The 25,519-nt window shown below is 33.4% G+C and overlaps 1 protein-coding gene across 1 annotated transcript in view; it reads left to right on the top strand.

Moving 5' to 3' along the window:
• Window positions 1–25,519, top strand: part of ZMYM4 (zinc finger MYM-type containing 4) — a 143,744-nt gene that overhangs the window by 67,751 nt on the left and 50,474 nt on the right. The window contains 3 exon segments of the mRNA XM_081307997.1: window positions 15,889–16,413; window positions 18,082–18,143; window positions 18,493–18,663. Of these exon segments, the coding sequence (XP_081164123.1) occupies window positions 15,889–16,413; window positions 18,082–18,143; window positions 18,493–18,663 (758 nt within the window).

The raw sequence follows: 25,519 nt of genomic DNA, 5'->3' as shown, positions 1-25,519 counted from the left end.
CTCAGCTCTTGTTAACTTCTTAACAAAAGCACATAATGAAAACTTAACTTGGAATTTGATAGGAATGTCATGTTTATGATATTGAGTCTTCCTCTCCATGAACTTGTTATTGCTTTGTCTTTCTGCTTCAACACTTTTTTAGTAAAAATTTATAATTCTAGAAAAGATATTATAACACCTCTTTAATTCATATTTTAGCCTTATTTCATTTGGATGTTGGGTATGATAGGGGTTTAGTTTTTTTTAGATGGGTAGCCTATTGTTCTAACACATAATTCTCCTCATCTAAATAGTTCCATCTTTTTAACATTGAACTGAATTGATACCTCTGAGATATATTAATGTTTTATTTATGTTGGGATCTATATTTGGGATTTCTGTTTTGTTCTATTAATATATTTATTGCTATGTCAGTACCATATTTATTTTGTTGGATATTTGTTTTAAGTAGTCCTTTCTTCCCCCAAACTGGGCATTGAACCCAGGGCCTCACACATACTGGTCAAGTACTCTACCACTGAGGTACCTGCCAGCCCTTTTGAAATTTCATTTTGAGACAGGGTCTCTCTGTGTTACCCAGACTGGACTTGAACTTGTGATCCTCTTGCCTCAGTGTCCTGAGTTGCTGGGAATAGAGATGTGGGCGAGTGTGCCCTAAAAAGTTTTTTATTACTATATTTTAATTGAATATTTGGTATAGACATCTGTCTGCTGAGGCAAGTCAGTGTGTGTTTGATTTTTTTTTTTTTTTGCCTTTTTTTTTTTTTTTTTTAAGACTTATCTTGCTATTTTGGTTAGGCTTGAACCTCTGGACTCAAATGATCCTCCTTCTTCAGTAGCTGGGATTCCAGGTCCATATCATAGAACTCAGGATTTTTTTTGTTCATTTGTTTTATTTTATATTTTAAGCTTTTTATTAAGGCACTAAATTTTAACATGATTTTAAACAATATAAAAATATTGGAGGGATTTGGGATATAGCTCTGAGTGGTAAAATGCTTGCTCAGCATGGATGAGGCCCTGGGTTTGATCCTTAGCACTGGTGGGAGGGAAAAACAAAGTTGGAATTCTAATTTACAAAAGCATACATTTATCTATTACTTTGGGAAATAATCAGAATTTTTATTTCATATTGTATTATGGGCCACATCTTATTATACAGATCTTGTTTTATGTCATTCATTAAAATTTTGATTGTTTTCAAGTAATAAATACTTTATACTTACGTCATTTTGAAAAATATCTTTATTTTATTTATTCATTTATTATTTTTATGTAGTGCTGAGGATGGGACCCAGTGCCTCACACGTACTAGGCAAGCGCTCTGCCACTGAGCTAGAACTCCAGCCCTCTCCTTATGTCATTTATACCAAAGTATTATGTTACCTTTGAAAATGGAGTATTTTTCTAATTTTCAGTTTCTTACTGCTGGAATAGCCTAAAAAATTTATACAATTCTCCTGTTAAATCTTTTATAAAAAATATTTCCTTAATTGTAGATGGACTGAATATTTTTATTTGTTTGTTTATCTATCTATTTACTTATTTATATTTATGTGGTGCTGAGGATTGAACCCAGTGCCTCACACATGTGAGGCAAGCACTCTACCAGCCGGCCCCTGTTAAAATCTTGTTGCTTTTAAAATAAACTTGAGTCTGTAATGATCTAGACAAAAACCATATTATTGAATAGATTTTTTTTTTACCCCCCGTGGTTGTTCACATATAATTTCATTGGTTTTGCTAAAACTTGTAGGATTTCCTGAAGTAATAATCAAGGTAATAGTTACTTTTGACTGATTTCACTAAAGTAGTTATTGCATTTTGTCATTTGGGGTTAATTTTTGTTGGTTTCTGTCCAGTAGGCTTAAGCTTTATTACATTAAAAAATATTGTCATTTTATCCTGAGAAATTGCTGAAGAATATTACTATTCACATGTTGTTGGCTTCCATTTGCTAATGTTTTCTTTTTCTTGGGTTATGTATATTGAACCAGGGCTTTGCCCATGCTTTGCTCAGCTATATTTCTATCCCTGATTTTGCTAATATTTTCTTAAGGATTTTCCTGTCAAAATTTGTGTTAATATTGGGATTATAGCTTCATTAATTTTTAAAAAAGAATTCACCAGTGAAACCAACTGGGCCTGGAGATTTCTTGAGGTGAAGGTTTTAAATTATGCATTCACTTTCAATTGAGGTAATGTTAGTCACATTTAATGTTTAATCTTGTATCTGTTTTGATAAGTTTTCATGGAATTTAACCATTTGGTTAGGTTGTCTCTGTCTTTTGATTTACAGCTATTTTAGTGGGATTGGGTGGGGTTGGATAGTGACATCTCATTGTTGTAAATTGCACTTCCTTGATAAATAGGACTGTTGAACATCTTTTCATTTTGTTTATTGGCCTTTCCTAAATGCTAGTTTATAAAGCCTGTGTTCAAATTTTTGTCCATTTTGAAATTTGTTGTTCCATCTTTTTGTTTCTTAGATGTAAAGTTTCTTTATATACTTTGGATGTCTGTCAATATAGATTGATTTATAGCTAGAAATAGATGGGTATATTTCTGTATCTTTCTCCATCTATATCCATCTGTCTCTTCTGAGATTTGCCTTTTCATTATCTTAATAGTATCCTTTGTAAAGCACAAGTATTTAGTATCGATGAAGCCATATGTTATTAAATGATATAGTGTGTGCCCTTTGTGTATTAATAAATATGTCCTAAAATCATGAAGATTTTTTAACTTTTTTCCCTAGAAACCTTAAATTTTATATTTGGATCAGTAATCCATTTTGAGTTAGTTTTAGTATGTAGTATAATGCAAGAGTCAAAATAAATATTTTGCATTTGAATATCCAGTATAGTACCATTTATTAAAGGGATTTTTGTTTTTTCAAATTGATTTATCTACATGCTTTTGTTGCATATTAGTTGGCCTAATACATTTGAGTCCATTTCTGGACTCTTTTCCATGGTAATACCATATTATCTTGGTTAATTTAACTTCATATTAAATCAGGTCTTCTAAGTCATTATTTTCAAAGTTGTTTTGCTATGCTAGATCTTTTGCATTTCTGTATTATAACATTTAGAATGAGCTTGTCAGTTTCTTAAAAAAAAAAAAAGGAAGAAGTGCTGTGTCAGGCAACAATTTTGGAGGGAATTGATCTAAATAATTGTAAGTCTTCCAGCTAATGAAACATGATAATGTCTTTCCGTTTATTTAGATCCTCTTTAGTTTCTCTCAGCAGTGTTTTGCAGCTTTAAAGTACCTATTTTGTACATATTGGACTATCCTTATAAGTTTCTTAGTTGTAAGTGAAAATTTTTTAAAAAAATTAAATACATTTTGTTGTGGTATAATTTACTGATAATAAAACTTAAGTTTTCATTTTGAAATAATTTCATACTTACAAAGTTAGTGTATGTCATCCAACTCTGTTCTTTTTTTTTTTTTTTTTTTGGTGATTCTGAGAAATGAACCCAGGGGCACTCGACCACTGAGCCACATCCCCAGCCACTTTTTTTTTTTTTTTTTTTTTTTTTTTGTATTTAGAGACAGAAGTCTCACTGAGTTGCTTAGGGCCCCACTAAATTACTGAGGCTGGCTTTGAACTCGTGATCCTCCTGCCTTAGTCTCCCAAGCCATTGGGATTAGTATGCCACTGCGCCCAGTCAACTCTTTTTTTTTTTTTTCTTTTCCCTTCGGCTGTTGGCATTCTTTGCATTACATACACATTTTAGAGGCAGAGTATAAATTTCTACAAAGAAGACACAAGGAATTTGATTGGTATTAAGTCTATAGATTAATTTGGGACAAATTACAAAACCTATATAGCCTTCCTATCCGTGATCACGATATATTTCTCTATTAAGGCCTTAAATGTCAAATCAATGTTTTGTATTTCTCAGTATACAATCTTTCCCATATTTTGCCTACTGTGTGTGTGTATATATATACTTGCATATATATATATATACTTGCATGGGCTTTTAAATATTTTGTTTGGATTTCTTGCTCATGGATGAATTGAGGGACAGTTTTACCTTGAAAGAGAGCCAGTGAATCCTTCCTAAGCCAGTGAATTCTAAAATCATAACTCATCTTTTTTTTCTTTTTTTTTTTGATACTGAGGGGTTGAATCCAGGGGCACTTTTCAAGTCCGAGGCCAGCCTCAGCAACTTAGTGAGACCCTGTTTCAAAATAAGAAACAAAAAGGGCTGGGATGTGTCTCAGTGGTAGAGTGCCCCTGGGTTAAATCCCCAGTACCTAAACAAATAAATAGTTTCTCCTTTTCTCCTCATCGAGTTCATGATTTCCTTTATTTTCTTTCTCTAAAGAGTGATTGTTGAGGTTTTTTTTTTTTTTTTTTTACATGGGTGTGTGTGTGTGTGTGTGTGTGTGTGTATGTTGGGGGGGTGATGCAGTTAATTTGCTTTGAATTAGCTTGATCTTTTGGGAACTTGGTTTTTTAAACTTCTGAGAACAGCTCTAGAATTGATTTCATTGTAGAAGTTAAGTTAGTTTAGCCCTGTTTTTAGTGTGCAACATTTTAGAGATCCCTGTTGATTATCCTGGGTGTTTGACAAGCTTTCTTCCCCCCCACCTCTTCTCCCTGTCTTTATTTTTTAGAATAGTGTTTAGGCTTCTAGCAAAATTGAGTTGAAATTATAAGGAATTGCTGTACGTTTCCTACCTCCCTTACCGTAGAGCCTTCCCCAACCATGGATATCCCAAACTGTAGTGATATTTTTATTACAATTGACAAGTTTACAATGACACATTATTGTCACCCACAATTCATAATTTACATTAGGGTTCCCTCTTGGTGTTCATCATTCTATGGCAAATGTATCATGGTGATAATATACAGAATAGTTTCACTGTTTTAGAAATTATCTATGTTTTATCTGTTCATCTTTCTCTTCCCTCTAAACTTTGTAAAGGACCAGTCTTGGACATAATACCTTTTTATTTATTTATTTATTTATTTATTTGGTGCTGAGGATCGAACCAGTCTTTTTACTTTCTCTACCCTTTTGCCTTTTCCAAATGTCATGTATCTGGAATCATGGCATGTGACCTTTTCAGATTGGCCTTCTTCATTTAGTACTATATACTGTAGATTGTCTTTTCTTAGTTGATAATCTTTTTTTTTTTTTAAGCAGAGAATAATCCGTTATCTAGATTTATCAGTGTATTTAGTGTCAAAAGTGTCATCACTCTGGTTAATCTGAATTTAAAAGTATCCACATCCTTGTGGGAACACCAGTTATTTTTCATCTTATATCTCTCTGATAATTGTTCTGTATTCATCCTTACAGAATTTTACCTAATTTTAGTGTAGCTTACTGTCTGTCTTTTCTGAGTATTTGTCTCTTCCCTGGTAATTTGTTCAGCAAATACCAGCAGCTTCCACTTTATCAAACTCTATATCTTGTGTCTTCAGATTATTGAGCCTGGAGTGTTCTTGAGTTTTCCCTCTCTGTACCAGGGTTTTCTAAGTTCCCTGGCTAAAAGCCAAGGTGAACATAGGGCTCACTTAATTTGCTTCCATTTTCTCAGCCCCTTTTGTCTTATGTTCCTTATTTATACTCTGAAAAGAGATGTTACATACATTTTGCCTTGTTTTTAGTTATTTATAGCAGGAGAATTATTCTGCAAATAGTATCTGTACCTTGGCTGGAAGTGGAGTGTTTCACAGTTACTATTTTGTAGCTTGTGTCTCATTTACAATCTCTGTTCTTTTGAATTTAATTCAGGTACAGTTCTATAAGAATTGTCCCTAAGTAGTTTTGGAACCAAAGGATAAACTGTATTTCTTGACTGTGGCCCAAATATGGTTTCTCTCCTCTTCTTCCTTTTTCCCCTCCTCTTCTTGCTCTTTAAATATTAGTTTCTTCATCTATTTAGTGAGCCGTGCTAGGTATTGAACCCAGGGCCTCATGGATTTTCATGAACCTTTGAAAATGTAAAAGAATTCCTTACTTAGAGATCATAAAAAAAAAAAAAAGCCCTTAATCAGGGACTGTAGTTCACTAGCCCTTACAATAGATAAAAGTTATTCAAAGAGAATTTTTTTTAAATTAAAAAATTTTACTGTTGCAGATAGCGTGAGCTAGTAGAAGTGGTGTGTCTTGTATTTAATGGTTTCATGAGAGTTATAAAATTATGTTGTCATAAACTTACTGATGTCATCTAGGGGGAAAAAAGTACAGGTTACTCTGTCTCTGCTGTTTAAAGGTTCTAAAAAAAGTATTTAAATATAGCTTTTTTATGGATCATGAAGTTTCAGATTAGAAATTAGATTCAGGACTTGGACCGATCTTTGCTTATCTAAACAGAGAGGGATACCAGGTAAATCGTGGGTGGCAGGAAAGGAAAGAAGATAAAAATAAAAATTCCTAACTATGTTACAGAAAGTTTTGAATTAGGAAGAATAGCTCCAAAAATTAGAGTACAGTTGTAGCTGTCTCCTCTTACTTCTGTGGTATTATGTTTCTGCAACTATTGACATAAATAAACTTTTGCTTTTGTTTATTTTTGTCTAAGTATTTTATTCTGCTTATGAAAGTAATATGCTCTTCAAAATACTGGGATGTTAAAATATATATAAAAGTTTTGGAGCCAGGTATGGTGGTGTGCGCTTGCAATCCCAGTGGCTCAGGAAGCTGAGGTAAGAGGATTGAGAGTACAAAGCCAGCTTCAGCAATTTAGTGAGGCACCTAGCAAATCAGTGAGACCCTGTCTCTAGAGAAAATATTAAAAAAGGACTGCAGATGTAGCTTAGTGGTTAAGCATCCCTGGTAGCCTAAAAATGTTTTAGGGCAGTAAGAGACCCTGGGCTCAATTCCCATCTCTGCAAAAAACAAAACAAGAAAACCTCAGAGAAAAAAAAATTTTACTCCATAAAATATGTGATTTTTTTAGAGAGAGAGGATTTTTAAAAAATATTTATTTATTTTTTTAGTTTTCGGTGGACACAACATCTTTATTTTATTTTTATGTGGTGCTGAGGATCGAACCTAGCACCCCGCGCATGCCAGGCGAGCGCGCTACCGCTTGAGCCACATCCCCAGCCCAAATATGTGATATTTTATTGTAGTGATATGCTTCAACTTTAATAGGCCATTAACAATTTTTAGGTACATGCTGAATGTTTGGATCATTTTATAGATACTTCTGATCTTCTTGATCATTATAAATATCAGTGATCATTCAAAAAAGTAAAATCTGTTGTCTGCATCTGTCCTTTGAAGAACACATGGTTATTTTATATTTTTATAATGTGCTTTATAATTTTTAGCTTATCTACTTTGTACAAGTAGACTTTAATTGGTAAAGATCAAACTCATATCAGAAATATTTCAAGTGTCAACATCTGTTAATCATCTTTTATTTATTATGCTATAAAATCAAAGTTGAGGGCTGGGATTGTGGCTCAGTGGTAGAGTGCTCGCCTAGCTCGCTTAGCACGTTCGAGGCCCTGGGTTCAATCCTCAGCACCACATAAAAATAAGTAAAATAAAGGTATTGTGTCCATCTACAACTAAAAAAAAACAACAACAAAAAATCAAAGTTGATCTAAATATTCCACTGATGTCAGCTTTAAGTTTTTTTTTTTTTTTGAAACCTGTTAGGAATATATTTTACATTGAGACTGTATATGCTTGTGCACATGTGTATATGTGTTCACAAATGTTTCTTGTAGCTTTGCTTATTATAATTCTATATGGTGAGCTTGTGCTTTCTGGTCGTTCATTTAAAAGAAAATTCTGGCTGTGGTCCACTAATATGTTGATACCTGCATTTTGAAGCAGATTGAAACATATTCAATATCTTGTCCTATTTTCGTGAAAATTTTTCTCTTGGTCACTGGCCTATTGATAACTAAAAGTCTTTTTTTCAAGCATTTAGTAGTTTCCCAAACAAAATTCACCATGCTTACTAAGAGTCAGTTTTGTTTGTTCCCAAATTTCTTTATTCTGTTAATATTTGTCATATAATTAAATATTTTAACTATGTCCTTTTTTACACAACTAAAATCGTCCTTTGAAAAGTGAGCTGTTGAATGCTTTCGAAACACTAGGTGAATCAGTAAACATATGAATGTGTGAGTGACTCTATGATTCTAATTTAAAGAAACTCAATTGCAGTTATAAAGATGATTTGTTATTATTTATGCAAGAAATCCCATTATCAAAGTTTTGACTGATCACCACATGATTTGCAAATGTGCTTCTGTATGTCTTAAATAAAAATAAGCATTTTAGGTATTTTGTGCTTTATGTTTAATGATTTCTGGCTTTATATAAATATTATAAGCTGTTGAACTACATTTGTGATCTTACAGTTTAAAGAGATTTTTATTTAGGGAATTGTTATAAGTAGCGATAAAAATCAAATTATCTCAGATTTCTGTGTCAAAATGCTGATTTAAACTTTTACTTAGAACTTACCGATTACTTCATTTTTATGTTTATTGTTTGTTTTTGCATTCCTAGTAGTTTTAGGGATCCTCATTTCCCCCATTCTTTGTTTCTTTATATAGCAGAGAAAAGTAGCAACCTCAGAAATTTTCTTAAACATGTTTTTTAGTTGTAAATGGACATGATATCTTTGTTGTATTTATTTTTTTATGTGGTACTGAGAATCGAACCATGTGAGGCATGCGCTCAACCACTGAGCTACAACCCCAGCTTGCAACCTCAGAAAATTGATGGAGAAGCATGGTTTCTGAAGTTGGAATTGTAATTGATGTTACTTTGTGATAATTACACTTCAAACAAAACGGGAGGAATTAAGTGCTTTATAAATGAAATGTAATTGGTAATTGGATCCCTTAGTTGGTAGTATCTTACAATGAAGTGATTTTTAGATATAGTATAGAAATGTTAGTAAACCATTAATGCAAGGATTAAGCATAAGAACAAGGAGTAATAAAAATTGCCTTTTCTGACATCATGAAATTTGCTTATTAGCAAACAAATATTCTACTTAAGTTGGTTAAAATAACTTTACAAATTTTCCCCCAGATTTACCAATAAACCTATATTTTACCCATTTTACTGATCATAAACTTTATTTATTGCCTGAAGACTCTTCTCCTGAATACATTAATTACTCCTTGTTTAACGAATCATTCCCAAGATATTAAAATTACAAAGATGTCATTTTTCTTCATTTAAATTCTTTCTCACAAAAGAAAACAAAAAATATAAGTTAAAAACCTATTTATTCCAGATTTTAGTTTAGTTTCAGCTTATTTTCTTTAATTCAGAGCAAAATTTCTTTGAAGAGTCAGCTGTACTTAATGTGTTGTCAAGTTATCTCCTCTCAGTCTTTCTGAAGATGATAATCTGCCCTCAGAGGCTTGTTCACTTATTTTCCCACTGATACAGTTCTTGTTAAGATAAAAGTTCATTTAAACTTTGCAAATATTAGTAATACATTTTCAGTTTTCATTTTATGAGTCATGTTAGCATTTATTATAGCTAGTAATTCCCTTTTTTTCCTCCTACCTTCTGGCTAGTCTCTCCCATTCTTAAATTCCATCCCCTATTGGGGATTGAGCTCAGGGCTTGGTACTTGCAGAGCAGATACTTTACCACTACATTTCCAACCCTGGCTGTTCTTTTGGTGTCTTTTTATGAACCTTTATTCCTATTAGATTTCTGAATGTTGAAATGTCTCATGACTCTTGGCTGTTTCCCATTTCTAGTAAGTAAACTAACTAGGTGATCTTATCTAGTCAGGTGAATTTTAAGTACTGTCTTGCATTCCTAATTGTTTTTCCTCATAACTTGGCAGAAGTCTCATCTTTAACTACAGACTAATATATCCAAATGCCGTATTTCATTTTTTTTAGTTTTTTTTTTTTTTGTTACTGGGGATTGAACTCAGGGGAGTGTTCCCTCTCAATTTTATCCCCAGTCCCCACTTAAGTTTTAATTAAATTTAATTAAAAAGTTGGCCAGGCTGGCCTTCAATTTTCAGTCTTCCTGCCTCAGACTTCTCAGCTGCTAGAATTACAGACTTTCACTGGTCTCCAACGGCTTTCTTATATTTCCATTTGAAGATTTAATAAAGATATTAAAATGAACAGTCCTACAACCAAAGAATTCATGTTATTCTTTTTGATTTGATACTCTACTGTTCCTGTTTGAAGAAATGGAACCTTGTTATGTTATCCTTGACTTCTTTTATTCCCAGCATCTTATACCAGGAAATGTATCTACCTTTACAGTGTATCCAAACCTGAGATCTTTATGCCATTACCAACTTGGCCCTACTCACCAGTTTTTCCTTGGATTATTGCAATAGCTTCCTAACCAGTATTCCATCTTTCATTTTCCACTTCCTTATAATATTCATCACTCTTCTGGTATACAGAATCCATATGTAAAACACAAGATCCTTATAAAACATAAATCAAACATGTCTTCAGGAATTTTAAATGATTTCTCTTCTCATTTAAATACTTTGCAATTTTTCTGTTATCTAAAAATTTCTCATAGGTCTCTTCTTTGTCCATTTTGAGCACTTTTGGTCATTCAGTTCTAGCAAAATGTACTTGTTTTTCCAGAAATATGCCAAGCATCATATAGAGTATGAGAGGAAGAGATGCTACTTTCTCCTTTCTTCCTCCTTAAACCTTATATGGGCTTTTTGGCTAGATCCAGGAACCAGATTAATATAAGGCTGATTAACAACAACAACAACAAAAAAAACAATAAAAAAACAAGTTATAATAATTTTACATGTACATGGGACTTTCACAAGAAACTTAAGTCCAAATGACCAACACAAGATGCTACTCTTTACACATAGAACAATAAATTTGTGTGTGGGGGCGGTGGGTGGGGAGGGGGAAGACAGAACAATGGATACCTGGATAAGTAAATTCTAGGAATGTCACTAAGAGACATATGGAAAGGGTATAAATCTGAACCATCAGGACCTACTCCAGCAAGTTTATTTATTCAGGTTCATTTTATCCCCAATATCTCTCTGATGAGAAAGGCTATGGCTTGCTGCACATAGGAAAGCACAGGCCAAGTGGTCCTTCCTGTAGCCACAATTCCTGGATGCTTTAGGTTTGAAATTGTCAATTTATCAATTTGGCTTTTTTTTAATATTTATTTTTTTAGTTGTAGTTGGACACAATACCTTTATTTTATTTATTTATTTTTATGTGGTGCTGACGATCAAACCCAGGGTTCACATGTGCGAGACAAACGCTCTGCCACTGAGCCACAACCCCAGCCCTCAATTTGGCATATTTTGAGGTGACACATTCTTAACTCCTGGAGTCTAAAACCCAGGAATCTTCTATGAGAAATTTGTGCTTTCAAGTGTGAGCTATTGTGATCAATGTACTGTTTTTTTTTTCCCCCATAAGATCTGGGCTCTGAAACAATGGTGACAAAAAATTGTTTTAGTTCATTAATATACTTATCACATTTTAATCATGTAAGAGTTTAAGCGCCTGCAGATTTATTGTGTGACAAGTACAAAATTCGAAGTAGGTGTTTTGTTAGAAATTGACACCTAAAAAAGCTTTAAGTCTCCAGTGCATAAGATTAAAAAGAAATTATTGATAATAGATGCATGTGCTTCAAAACTCAAAAATGAAAATGGTCATACTATGAAAAGTAAGTAGTTTGTTTTCCAGGCATCCAGTTTTGCTTCTCATAGAAAATCAATGGAAGATGTTTTATGCAGTGATAACCTTTATATATGTATAATATTTGTGTGTGTGTGTGTGTGTGTGTGTATGTGTATTTTTCTCCTTACTCATTAGATCTTGGGAACTCAAAGTCACCTCATTCTTTTTAACAACTGCACAATATTTTGTTGTAGGTGTTTACAGACTATAATTAATTTACTCTTACTGGTGAACAAGTAGGCCCTTTATAGTTTTTTGCTGCTATAGATGTTCTTTCATAGATCTTTTTTTAAAAAATTTTATTAGTTGTTAATGGACCTTCATTTAATGTGGTGCTGAGAATTGAACCCAATTCCTCACACATGCTAGGCAAACGGTCTACCACTGAGCTACAGCCCAACCATCTTTCATAGATCTTTTGTGAGATTATATCTTCAGGACAAATTCTTAAAGGATTATTGTTTCAAGAGGTATGTCTATTTAAAGCATCATAAATATTGTCTCCATTCTTTATTAGCTTTGTACCAGTTTGCATTCCTACCAATAGTGTTTGACTATAGGGGTTGGAAAATATTTTTTTGTTAAGGACCACATAGTAAATGTTTTAGGCTTTGTAGTCCATATTTGATCTCTGTCACATAATTCTTATTTTTTGGCCTTGGGCCATAATTGACAGCTTTGGTGTGCAGTGTTGTTGAAAGACATACCAAAACTTTTTGTTATTACCAACCTGCTATTTGAACATGGTAGCTCATTGCATTATTAATATGCATTTCTTTTATTGACCCTTGGTATTTCCCTTCTTTGAAATGTTTGTTCAGATTCTTTTTTTTTTTAAAGAGAGAGTGAGAGAGGAGAGAGAGAGAGAGAGAGAGAGAGAGAGAGAGAGAGAGAGAGAGAGAGAATTTTTAACATTTATTTTTTAGTTCTCGGCGGACACAACATCTTTGTTGGTATGTGGTGCTGAGGATCGAACCCGGGCCGCATGCATGCCTGGCAAGCGCGCTACCGCTTGAGCCACATCCCCAGCCCCTGTTCAGATTCTTTACTTTTATTTGTGTCTCTTCTTTTTCTTTTAGAGATTACCCTTTATGATATACTGCAGTGAAATCTTTTTAGCCAGTTTATCCTTCTATCTTTTAAATTTGATTTTTTTTCTTCTATAGGAATTTTTGTAGTCACATTTGATTTTTTTCAATAAACTAGTATTTTAATTTCATTTTATCATTACAAAAACTTGCTCAGTTTTATGACTTAAAAATAATTCTTTCATGTTTTCTTTAAAAAAAATTTTTTAACATCTAAATTAGGTCCATATGGAAGTTATTTTGGTGTGAGTTAGGCATGTGTTTTTTTCCAGGTGACTATCTATTTCCTGATACCATATCCTGAATTTAAATGTAGAGGTAAGGAGAATTGCTTGCAGTATTGCTTTTTAGTATTGATATCTCATCTATAGTAGAACTTAAACTGCGGATCTTCTAAAATGTATTTCATTCATGAAATTGTTACAGAGCATATGCCATGTGGCCTGCTAGTAAGGATAAACCGTTGTAGAGAAAAGGCTCTAACACTGACCTTTAGGTGCTTACAGTTTAGTAGATGTGTGTGTGTGTATGTGTGTGTGTGTGTGGCCACTCTGGTTATTTGTATTTTCTTCCCAATCTTCTCTTATTATGAGAATTTTCAAATAAATGGAAAAATTAAAATAATAATATCTATAGTATTGTTTCTGCTGTTCTCTCCTGCCTTGCTTCTTCCATATGGGTTACTGTGAGAAAGTAAGTTACAGTCATGATGATGACTCATCATGTAAGTTGTTTAGTACACATGTCCTTTAAGATTTTAGTGTCTGTTTACCATTTGTTCTCTGAATTTATTATTATTTTAGAAAGTAGAAAAGAGTGATTTTTTTGGCCCATTATTTTCTCTTCATTTATTAGCAATCATTCTTCTGATATATTAAACCAAAAATGCTTTTTTAATAGAATGCTTTTATCTCTCCTGATAGCATTTGAACTTGAAAGTTTTATTTACCTATTATCACACTGTTTTCAAGTTTTCCATTTTACTGTTTTTCTAGCTCTGAGGAACAGAAATCATTACCATCTTTTTATCCTTGGTACCTAGCACAGTGTTTACCATAGATTATGTGCTGAATGAGTTAGTCAGTTCTTTAAGCCAGGGGAACTATTGAAGGATCTCAGGGGAGAGAATAATATGGAATGATTAATGTTTTAGATAATTCTGGTGTCTCTACGAGAGGATAACTTGAGGAAAACTTCTCATTTGAGTACATCCACACAACTGGGATCCTAATTAGAATAAGATATATTCCATATTTGTACAAATATATCAAAGTAGATTTTACTGTCATGTAACTAAAAAGAACAAATAAAAAAATAAAGAATAAAAAAATAAATAAATCTATCATTTGGACTTTATTACAAATATCTAAAGTAAAAAGGGGAATATATTGAATCATGGAGTCCAAGGAATTGTTGAGGAATGGTCCTACCACCTGAAGTTATATCTGGGTTTCAGGAACAGATAAAAACAGGGATGCCAATGTTGTAATATTTTCATTCTTTGTTTCACTGTTTTTATTAGTTCTGGTTTGCCTATTTGTGGACCAATTAAATGTGTTCTGGGCCCAGGGTTTGTAAGAATATAATTATTTCCTAAATGTTTATGTGGACTGAATTAGTGCACTGTCAAAGATACTGCAGTAGTACAGGAAGAAATTTGAAGTACTAGAACTAGGTGCTGAATGTCTGAGAGAGATTAACTAATAGAGTTGACAGAAGTTGCCAGGGGAGAGGGAGATTGGAACAATTCTCTCATATCTTGAACGGTTGCTAGTTTAGCAAAGTCATTAATCAAGTGAGGGAAATACAAGAAGTGTTAGCTTGGATTAGTTACATGATGAGTTTGAATTTAGAGTTATTAAGTTGGAATTCCTTAGGGACCTACATTCAAAGGAGCTAATTGAATATAGATATCTAATTAGAAAGTCAGTAGCAAAAGGCTATGCAGGTGAATAAAATATTTTAATCTCAGTGTATGGAATAAGAAACTGGAATTCTGGAGAAAAGCTAATATTGAAGACTTGAACAGGAAAAGGAATATAAAATAAGTTAATAGGCCAGTTAGAAAGGTGAGAAGAAGAAATTCATTGTCAAAGAAACCAAAGGAATTTTATCCAGTAGGAACATACCACTTAAGGTTTGAAAATAATCAGTTGGACTTGACTCTAATGTTGTTAGTGAGAATAATTTCAGCAGAAAGTTGGGAGCTGATTATATCAAGCTCAAAGGACTGATTTTTTTCTATAAATTCATGTAGGAAAGATAATTGAGGACAGTATAGGGTTGGGGGTCTTCTTTTTTAAAAAAATTTTTGGAATGGGAGAGACTTTAGCATATAGTTATAAAGAGTAAACTTTTTTTAAATCTAGGATGGTTAAATTTTATTTTCATGTTTAAATATTTTCTTTTGTAAATATTAACTGTGTTAAGTCTGAATTAGTGTTAACACAAAGAAAATGGAAGGGCTGGGGACATAGCTCAGTTGGTAGAGTGCTTGCCTCACATGCACAAAGCCCTGAGTTCAATCCCCAGTACCACACACACACACAGACCAAAAAAAAAAAAAAAAAAAAGAAAGTAAGTTGAACTCTTTGGACCAGAAATCTGGGTTCTATAATAGTGAGTATTCTGGGTAGCTGAATTCAGAATTGTAAAATTAAAGTTAGCACTTCATATTCCTTTCTCTGTTTCAGTCACTATGTCAGTAAGTCCTTTATTTATCAGTAATTCTCACCATAAATTAATCTCCAAGGTGAGTATTATGCTGTTTTATCTATAGACTCTGAGTTAACTTTTTAGGATCATAGATTTTCAGGATTATACTATGATTACAACCCAGATAAGTCTGATTCTGTAGTTGGTCCTCTTTTCTTTATGTCACATGGTCTTCCTTTCTAACCAAAGTAGTTTTTCAAGTTTTGGTTCTCTATTTCTTTTAACTGTTGGATAAGGGTAATCATGTCTGTCACACCTATATCCAGTGTTAAATGAATACTATGGTTATATTATGTATTTTGTTTGAAAAGAAAAAAAAATATATATATATGTTTGGCTAAATACCAGACAGACCTTATAATTGTGGTCATTTTTAGCACTATCATTTGTCTAAACAGTATTTTACTTTTTAAGGTGGTGGTATCATGGATACAGAAATGTCTGAAGATATAGACCACAACTTAACTTCTACCCTTGACAGCATGTCTTATGGAATGCCGAATCAAACAGGATCTGAAAATTCATTGCTGGATGAAGATGATTATTTTTTGAATTCTGGGGATCTTGCAGGAATTCCAGTCGTTGGTAGTGACAATGAGGATGAACAGGATTTTAGTTCAAAGGACAATCTTGTTTCTTCAATCCATACTGATGATAGCTTGGAAGTAGAGAGAAGAGTCACACAGCATGAATCAGACAATGAAAATGAAATACAAATTCAGAATAAATTAAAAAAAGACTTTCCTAAACAGTTTGATCAGGTTTCTGTCTTTAAATCAATACGGAAAGATTTTAGTCTAGTAAGAGAAAACAGCAAAGAGACATTTTCTGGAAAGGAGAAAAATAGAGACCTAACTTATCATGAACGTGAAAAACGATTGGATAAACCCCATAAAGATTTGGATTCAAGGTTGAAAAGCAGTTTTTTTGATAAAGCAGGTAATAATTGTTGGAATAGCACCATGAACACAGTAACAAAGTATTGATAATAATATAGCTTTTATTACTTTCAATGTTAAGTAAATATGAACAGTTAAATTCATTGTAAGCTTGTCATTTTTCTTTTATCCTTGTTCTTTGCAGAGTGACTGAATTTATCCCAGTAACTTTTGGTAATGATATAAATGATTGAAAAATAGCTCTAAATCTCATTTTTTCCTTCCCTTTGCTTGCAATATTTTGATGAGAAGACAAGATACTTGAATCACCTGTTCATTTTCTTTGATTGAGCATTGGAACCTGAAGTTGGATTTAACTTCTTTGTGCTGTAAGCACTCATTCAAACTGCTGTCCCACCAATTAGTATAGAAAGATTTTTAAAAAAAATCAATTTTATGTTGGAGAAGTTTCTTGAGGCTCCTTTTGAGTCTCTTTGCCCAGTGTAACAAATGTTAGCTCCAGTTCCATTCTTGAATATACTATATATTTTCTTCTTTACCTTTCTTGCTGTTCCATTTGCCTGCATGTCATTTTCTATCTTTGTACATGTGCCTATAAAAGTGCCTTTTATTTGAATGGTGCCTAACTTATAAACCTTTTCTACTCTATAGTTATTCCTAACTGCTCTATATCAAGAATGAATTGTTTTCTTATCTGTATTTCCACAGCATTTTGTTTCAGCCCCATTTATAGTACTTATCAAACAATATTATAGTTCTCTTTTTGTTGTTATTGTTGTTTTTGCTTTACCTACCAGTGTAGGAGTTTTTTGAGAGATGCATTTTATCGTATTCATCTTTGTATTCTTGGAGCTTAACCTTGTGCAGTGAAAAATGTAATCCTTCCACAATGTTAAACTGACGCAAAGGAAAGCAAGTGCATTATGCCAATCATTGTATTTCTGTTGACAATACTAGTTAATATATAGTAGAAAGAACAAAGTTATATTGTTTATAAGGACAACTATTATGTACAAGGTTCTGTAAGGATATACGGTGTTACTGATTTATGTAATTCAGTATATATTTTCAGTATCCCTGTAGAGGATAATGAAAACTGAGGGAGTCCTTTTTCTGAAGGAACATAATGTCTAGGAGTAGTAGAAGGGAAAAAACATCAAATAGCTCACTAGTTGAATAGCATAAGATTTAATTTATAATTAAATGCAATATTAGAAGAGTCTATCATAAGGCAATATAAGATTTCTTTCAAATAGCTGAAACACTCTGTTTTAAGGGTTCTTAGGAGAGAGATAATTTTTAACTTAGTGAACAGGGAGTGTTTTATAGAGGAGAGGTGAATTTTGAACTAAGCAGAATCTGGAAAATTATAAATATTAGGATAGACAGAGGAGACTTTGGAGTAGAATTAGCAGAAATGAGTGCAGAACAAACACAAGTATTATTTTCAGAGCACAGTGAATAAAGTAGCCATTTTATGTTGCAGCAAGGAAAAGGTATGAAGTAATGCTAAAAGGTAGGGGAGGCTAGGTTGTGAATAATTTTGAGTGAAACTTCCTTTTGGGTGTTCTTTGGGGACCCAGTTCACTCTATTGAGCATATCTGTTAGAAAAGAGAGGCGATTATCAAATGATAGCTTTTGGGGTCATTTTTAATAAGATTTGTTATTCATATACATGTATTTGTTTGTTTGTTTTTCTTTCAATAGCTAATCAAGTTGAAGAAACATTACATACCCATTTACCACAAACCCCAGAAACAAACTTTAGGGTAAGTTTTCAGTGTGTATGTAGATTGCTGTTAACCCTAACTGTGGCAAGTGTCAAACCTTTCTGTATGTCACTTTCTACTCTATGTGTCAGGTAGAACACTGATTTTTTTTTTATTTGCTTTATTATTTGGGTAAGGACATATTTGGAGACATTCTAAGAAGCCTCAGCTCTTAGGTTCTTTATTTATATTTGATATTTAGACCTATAGCACATTTACTTTTAGGTATAGGGAGCCTGATGAATGTCCACAGTTCTTCATTTCCAATAAGCTTTTCTTTGGGTGTTAAACCTGAAGAGGAATAAGTTTTAAATTTGAATATTTATTAATCCTTTATATTGTGTTTTAGGATTCCAGCTACCCATTTGCCAATAAAGAATCCATTGGTTCGGAACTGGGGAATTCCTTTGCATCAAATATTAGAATTAAAGAAGAACCTTTGGATGATGAGTATGACAAAGCAATGGCACCACAGCAGGGACTACTAGACAAAATTAAAGATGAACCTGAAAATGCTCAAGTAAACATTTCACCTTTTTGTTTTCCCCCCTTCTTTTTGTTCCACACTTTGAATTATTCATTTGAGAGAGGAAGTGTTTAAGAAGTGAAGTTGTTTGTTGACAAGGTGAAAGGAGACTGTTAAAGGAGGTTGAGGTGATTCAAATTGTCTTGCAAGGCATTAACAAGAGTTAAATGAAAAATTTCCCAAGTAGTAATTAAGGCTTTTAATTATCTTTGTTTGTTAATACCACTGTGATTTTTGTAAAGCATTTCAGTGCAGGATTAGGGAAACAGTGAGTCTTTAAGGATTTGAGATTGATAGAGTAGATATTGATGAAGGCTTATGGTAGATTATGGGTTTGTGGTGTGATTGCATGCAAAATAGTAATTCTTTGCAGTTACTGCTAATGAAGTACAGGTTAGATATGGATTTATTGTCTTTCAGGTTGGGGTTAATGGGCAGATTATCTTTGGAAGGGTTAATTGAGCAAAGAACCAGTTTACTGGAGTAATGGGTAGAAGGTAAAGGAAGCTTTGGTGAGTGATACATGTTTCCAAGTTTGAGATTTTGAGTACTGAGAGTAAGCATGGAGCTTTGCTATTTTAAGTTGCTGTGGAGGTAAAAGTCATAGGTGTCCTGTAACTGTGAAGTTCTGAAGTCAACTAAGATATCCAGTTCATGACTTTCAGCAGTTGGAATGGTAGAAGTAAGTTATATCAGATGCCATCATCATTTTTAAATATAGGAAGGGATCTAAGGGATGAATATACAGTAGTAACAATTATTTGAAGGTGTCTATTTTGTACAGATGACATGAATTCAGAGGATAAGAAGTGAACATAGCATGACTTAGCTGTTTTTCTGAAATTATATTTGATCTGGGGAAAGTTATAGTTTTTATTTTTTTGGTTCTGGGGATTGAACCCAGGGGCACCTAACCACTGAGTCACATCCCCAACCCATTTTTATTTTTTTGAGACAAGGTCTCACTAAGTAGCTCAGAACCTTGCAAAGTGGCTTTGAACTTGGTGTCCTCCTGCCTAAGCCACCTGAGTCGCTGGGATTACAGGCATGTTCCACCATGACTGGCATATCTTTTCCTATCTTTCTGTTTTATTAGAGGACTTAAGAATGTAGGACTTCTGTGGAAGATAATTTTTTTATTCAGGTCTCCTTGAGCAGAATTTCTCAAATCTCAGCACCATTGGCATTTTGGGCCAGATTCTCTATTAGTAGGGGCTGCCCTGTGCATTGCAGAATGTTTACCAGCATCCTTGGCTTCTACTTCTCTCTATATTTGTAACAACTAGAAATGTCTCCAGATATTGCCAAATGTCCCCTGGGGAACAAAATCATGTTCTATTGAGAACCACTGTTCTAGAGTAAATCCATGGAAGAATAGGTGATTATGGAGGTAGGTGATTTGTATGTGTCAGATTGATACCCAATGAAGCCAGAATTTCATGGTGCCCAAGAGGAGGTATATATGCATTAGGGTAGTGACAATAAAGCTATAGGAGTTGGATTGATATGAGTGTGGTTCTCTAGAAGAAGACAGTAAAAAGAATATGAAATATTGAATAGAAAGTACAGTGAACATGTTTGTAGATTTTTGGATTAGAGATAAATGTCCTGACATCCAGGGAAAACTCATGTGATAGTATATGCCTCAGAAGATGACAACTATGACTGTAGATCTCAACTATGGGTAGATCTCAAATCTTACATGCTCCAGTGTGGACATGGGAAAGTCATAAGAATTCATAGTTTTGGCAGGACACCAAAGACATCTGTTTCTCTTGTGCATGACCCAGTGACATTTCTTTGGGACAAAAAATAGTTTTAGGAAAGACCAAATATAGTGGGGATAGAGGGCATTAGTGGCTGGAGCATATAAATAGGATGGATGGATAGAAATGCCTATTTTTTACACACTTACTCAAAATTATAAAATGTGCTATAAAATGTTGAACTCGAAGTTTTATCCTGATTATGGGGAAGAATTTCCCCAAAGGCTCATCACATGGTTGGATTCTTAAGAATGAAGCAGTAATATGAGTAGGTCCGAGTCATAAGATCCAAAAGCATTCTTTACCCTAACCCCCGTAATAAAGCAGTCCCAGGATGTGAGTAGATAAAGGTAGGTTTTCCTTGAGCAGTCTTCTGTATTGTCAGCCACACTAATCCTGTTGAACCAGACCTCTGATAATTCTTTTGGAATTCCCCAGGGGACTCATGTTATAAACTATAGATACTGGTTCTTTGCTCCTCCTTGTCTTTCCTTCTCCTTCTTCCTCTCTCCTCCCTTCCTGACCCCCTCCTTCTCCCTCTTCATTGTCCTGTTCTTTTAGGTATTTCTCCCCCATGACCCTTAGAAATCTATATTACTTGCTTTTCAGTACTGCATAATGCTTTATTAATCTTATTCATTTCCCATAGATTTTTTTTTAATTATTTTATTGTTGGTTGTTCAAAACATTACATAGTTCTTATTATACCATATTTCACAGATTGATTCAAGTGGGTTATGAACTCCCATTTTTACCCCGTATACAGATTGCTGTGTCACATCAGTTACATTTCCATTGATTTACAAATTGCCTTTCTAGTGACTGATGTATTCTGCTGTCTATCCCATTCTCCACTGTCCCCTCTCCCCTCCCCTCCCCTCCCCTCCCCTCCTCTCTCTCCATCCCCTCTACTATAAATCGTTTCTTCCACTTATATAATTTTTCTCCTACTCCTCCTTTCCTCTTATATGTAATTGTGTATAACCCTGAGGCTCACCTTCCAGTTCCATGCAATTTCCCTTAACTCTCACTTTCCCTCTCCCATAGATTTTAAAAAGGGATTTTCTATGTATTATTTTCATAGTCTCAAAAATATTACTTTAACCTTCTTATAAATACTGATAGACTTTACAGTTGGTCAACCTTTACTTTTGACTATCATTTACTAATAACTTTTCTCATGGTTTAATAAAATCATAGTTTGAGCTCATGACACATTTTCAAAACTTCCCTTGGTTTTCTTTGTGCTTAATTTTATAGTTTTTGCTCTCAGTTCACTTCTTAATTCTCCTTTTGGTTTTAATTTCTTCACTTATATATAAATTGCAAAGTTACTGAAATGTGTGTATGTATATTTAACTTCTACCCGTTTGCTCTTGGTTATTTCTTCGGTTATAAATTTCTGGGTTTGTTTGTCACTTCCTCCTGGTTCTGTTATTGGAATAACTTCATTTGATTTTCCAGTTTCATTTCTTCATTCTAGTTCCATTTCATGTTACTATAGTATTTTCTATAGTTTTTTTTTTAAATAAGTACAGATGCTTTTATATGTATTGTGGTATTTCATTCACTCAACAACACTCTGTAAGATGGCCAGAGTAAAGGATATTTACCACTTTTGAATGGGGTAGTTGCATTTCTAGAGATTGTTATTTACTCAAGGTCTTATGTCCAGGAAAGAGCCAGAGTGGGGTCATAATCAAGGTCTTGTTTTTGATAGTTTACCAATCTTCCTCTAAGTAAACGTTGCTTCATTTCTTAAAATGCCAAGAGAAGGCTTTAAAATAGAAATTTTAAGGAGGGCCAGAGACCTCACATTTTCTTTTCCTTTTTTTCCATTGGTTCTGAAAACGAGATACCTATGTGAAAATCATGATTCTTTTCTTTTTTCTCATAAAAATAGATGGAGAGCTTTCTCCAACCCTCTTCCTTTCTTGGTATTAGGGATTGAACTCAGAGATGCTCTTATCACTGAGCTACAGCCACAGGTTTTTTTATTTTTAATTTTTTCCATTTATTTTTATTTTTAAATTTAAGATACAGTCTCACTAAGTTGCAAGTTGCTGATGCTTGGCGTCACATACTCAGGATCTTCCTGCCTCAGTCCCCTGAGTTGCTAGGAGTACAGGAATGTGCTATTTTGCCTGATTAGGGAGAACTAATCTGTAATCTCTCATTGAAATAAATAAACTAAGATGGGAAAGCAAATTTAACTGATTTTCATGATAGTGATTCACATAGTCTTGAAACGTTTAATACAGTCATTCAAATCTTAGGACTTTGTTTTAGCCTTAACAAGTTAATTTGGCTGCAGAAACTGTGTTCTTCATGTCTAAAATACTGTCCTGGGATATTAATATGGATCTTTCTGTGGTAAACAAAGTAAGGGTATTGGTAAATGATTGTGGTGATACCTGTGTTTTTTTCCTTTAAAAGCTTTTGGGTCATCAATCAGTTCTCAAATACATTTAACAATTATTTGCTACTCACGCATTCATTTCTTAAAAGTACTCATTGTGGAGGAATACAGATAAACCAGATATTCTGCCTTGAAGATATGGTGTATTCAAACAGAGAACTTAACAAATATACTTATTTTACTATTAGTAATATAAATGGTGTATTCAAACAGAGAACTTAACAAATATACTTATTTTACTATTAGTAATATAAGTATAAGTAAGATAGGCTAGTTGGTTGAAGAATGCATGAGAAGTTTGGAATTGCCATCACAGAGAGCTTGCTGGAGACCACTGATGTGAGCTAAAGAGCACTGATTATTTTTGTAGTTTTCTGAGCTTTTCCCACTGAAAATTTGTTTTAACATACTATGTAATATAGGAATGTAAGGATGTCAGTATATGAAAAAAATTTGATATATACATTTCATCAGCAGCATAAGTAAGAGTATTTGTATAGTCACTTTCTTAGATGCCAAAAGACATCTCATGTAATTCATTATACATTTCTTATAATAGATACTCTGTTAAAAGACTACAGCTTATTGATGTGAACAGTATTATTTAACTCTTACTGGATTTTTGGCCCAGTAGATGTTAAGGAAATTAGAAGAAAAAGTAATGGAAAAAAGGAGATAAAATGATCATCATTTGCTGGTAAGGATCTTTGTTAGAGAATTAATAGAACTTTTGAAAGTTTAGAGGAGTAACTAGTTGAATTATAGTAATATAAAAGTTAGTAATATTTCTATATATCACTTTTCCAAAGTTAGATGATACAACAAGAAAGATAGGTATTCCCAGCAGCATCTAATATGTACTTATGTCATATGAAAGACAACTTGAATGGAGACACCACTTTTTAAAGAAATGTAAGAAATATTATGTTAGTTATTCTTAAGATGCGTATTTGATGTAATTCTGAGGGAAATGTAAATGGTTAGGCCCCAGGTTTTGAAGAATAATAGGTGTGCATATATAAACATGTTGCATATGTGTTCTATCTTTTTACCTTTTTAAAATCATACTGGAGTGGGGTTTAAACCCAGGTCCTCATGCATGCTACGCATGCACTCTACCACTGAGCTATGTACTTACGTATTCTAAAAAATAGTTGGGGAGGTTGAGAGTGGCAAAATCATGTTAAATGGTTTATCCTACAATTTTGTTTGATTAGAATAGTGTGGTATAAGATTAGTTAGGCTGATAATGATACAGCATAGATAGTCCCGAGGTAGACATTATTGTCATGAACTTAATATATTATTATTAATAGCAAGTGGGAAGGAATTCACTAGGTATTTAGGGAAAGAAACAAAGCTAGGGTTGGCAAATTATCAGTGTCTAGCCAAATCCAATCCACCTTGTTTGTGTGTGTGTGTTTTTTTTTTTTTTACCCTAACCCACTGCTTTTATAATAAAGTTTTATTGGAACGTCGCCACGGTCATTTTTTTCCATTTTATCTGTGGGTGTTTTTGCTGTACCAGGGCAGAGTTGAGTAGCTGGAACAGAGACCAGAGTTGAATAGTTGTGACAGAGACCGTATGGCCTGCAAAGTCAAAAATATTTACTATCTGGCCCTTTGCAGATAAAGTTTGCTGACCCCTGGATTAAAGGACTGTATAATAAACAATGAAACCACTTTCTTATTATTTTATTATGGAAGTAAAACTTTGTAAGAGATAGAAGAAATCACAAAGGTAAAGATTGTTAGATTTTTGGCATAAAAATGGAAACCTCATACATAAAATTTTAATTCAAAGTACATATTGAGGGAATATTGATAAGATGCTACAGAAGGTTAATTCTGTAAATTATAATGTACCTTGTAAATGAACACTAAAAATAATTGCAAATTGAAACAATGGGAAAATACTCTTTGAATTGGCTTTTTTAAAAATTAATAGCTGGAATAAATATAATTAAGATCAGCTTAGAGCTGGGCATGGTGGCGCATGTCTGTAATCCCAGTGACTTGGGAGGCTGAGACAGGAGAATCACAAGTTCAAGACCAGCCTCAGTAACTCAGTGAGGCCCCAAGCAATTTGGTGAGACCCTGTCTCAAAAATAAAAAGGACTGGGGATGTAGCTCAGTGGTAAAGTACCCCTGGGTTCAATCACCAGTATCAAAAAAAAAAAAAAAAAAAAGAATAGTTTTGGGGAAACAATCTGTCATTGAGTATCAAAAGCCTTTATTATGTACCTTTTTATCTAGTAATTCTATTTTTAGAATCAAGTTATGGCTATTCACAAAAGATACTAATCATTGAATTATTGATTGTACTAAATGTGTGGAAACATACATTAAATGAACCAACATTGGGTTATATAATCTCAGTACCATGCAGGGCCATATTGGAGCCTGAGGCAAAAGGAAAAAAGTTGATGTCTTTATTTAAAAATTTGCTATTTTGTTCATCAAAGATTTTTGCATAAATTTTGGTTTTTCAAAACTACATTAAAATACTATCTAAATTGCTGAACATTTTGGTGCCTTTAATTTTGTGCCTGAGGCATGTGTACCCACTGTACTTGCGTCATGTCCCTGTGTAATTTTATGTATGTAAGTAGTATGTTTTGATATTTCTCAAACTTTAATAGCGTACTGACAACCTCCTCTCCAC

The sequence above is a fragment of the Spermophilus citellus genome, assembly GCF_964194105.1.
Source record: "Spermophilus citellus genome assembly, chromosome: 9".
In the NCBI taxonomy this organism is placed as follows: Eukaryota; Metazoa; Chordata; class Mammalia; order Rodentia; family Sciuridae; genus Spermophilus; species Spermophilus citellus.
The sequence above is the reverse complement of the archived record's forward strand: the minus strand, read 5'-3'. Positions and strand labels throughout refer to the sequence as shown.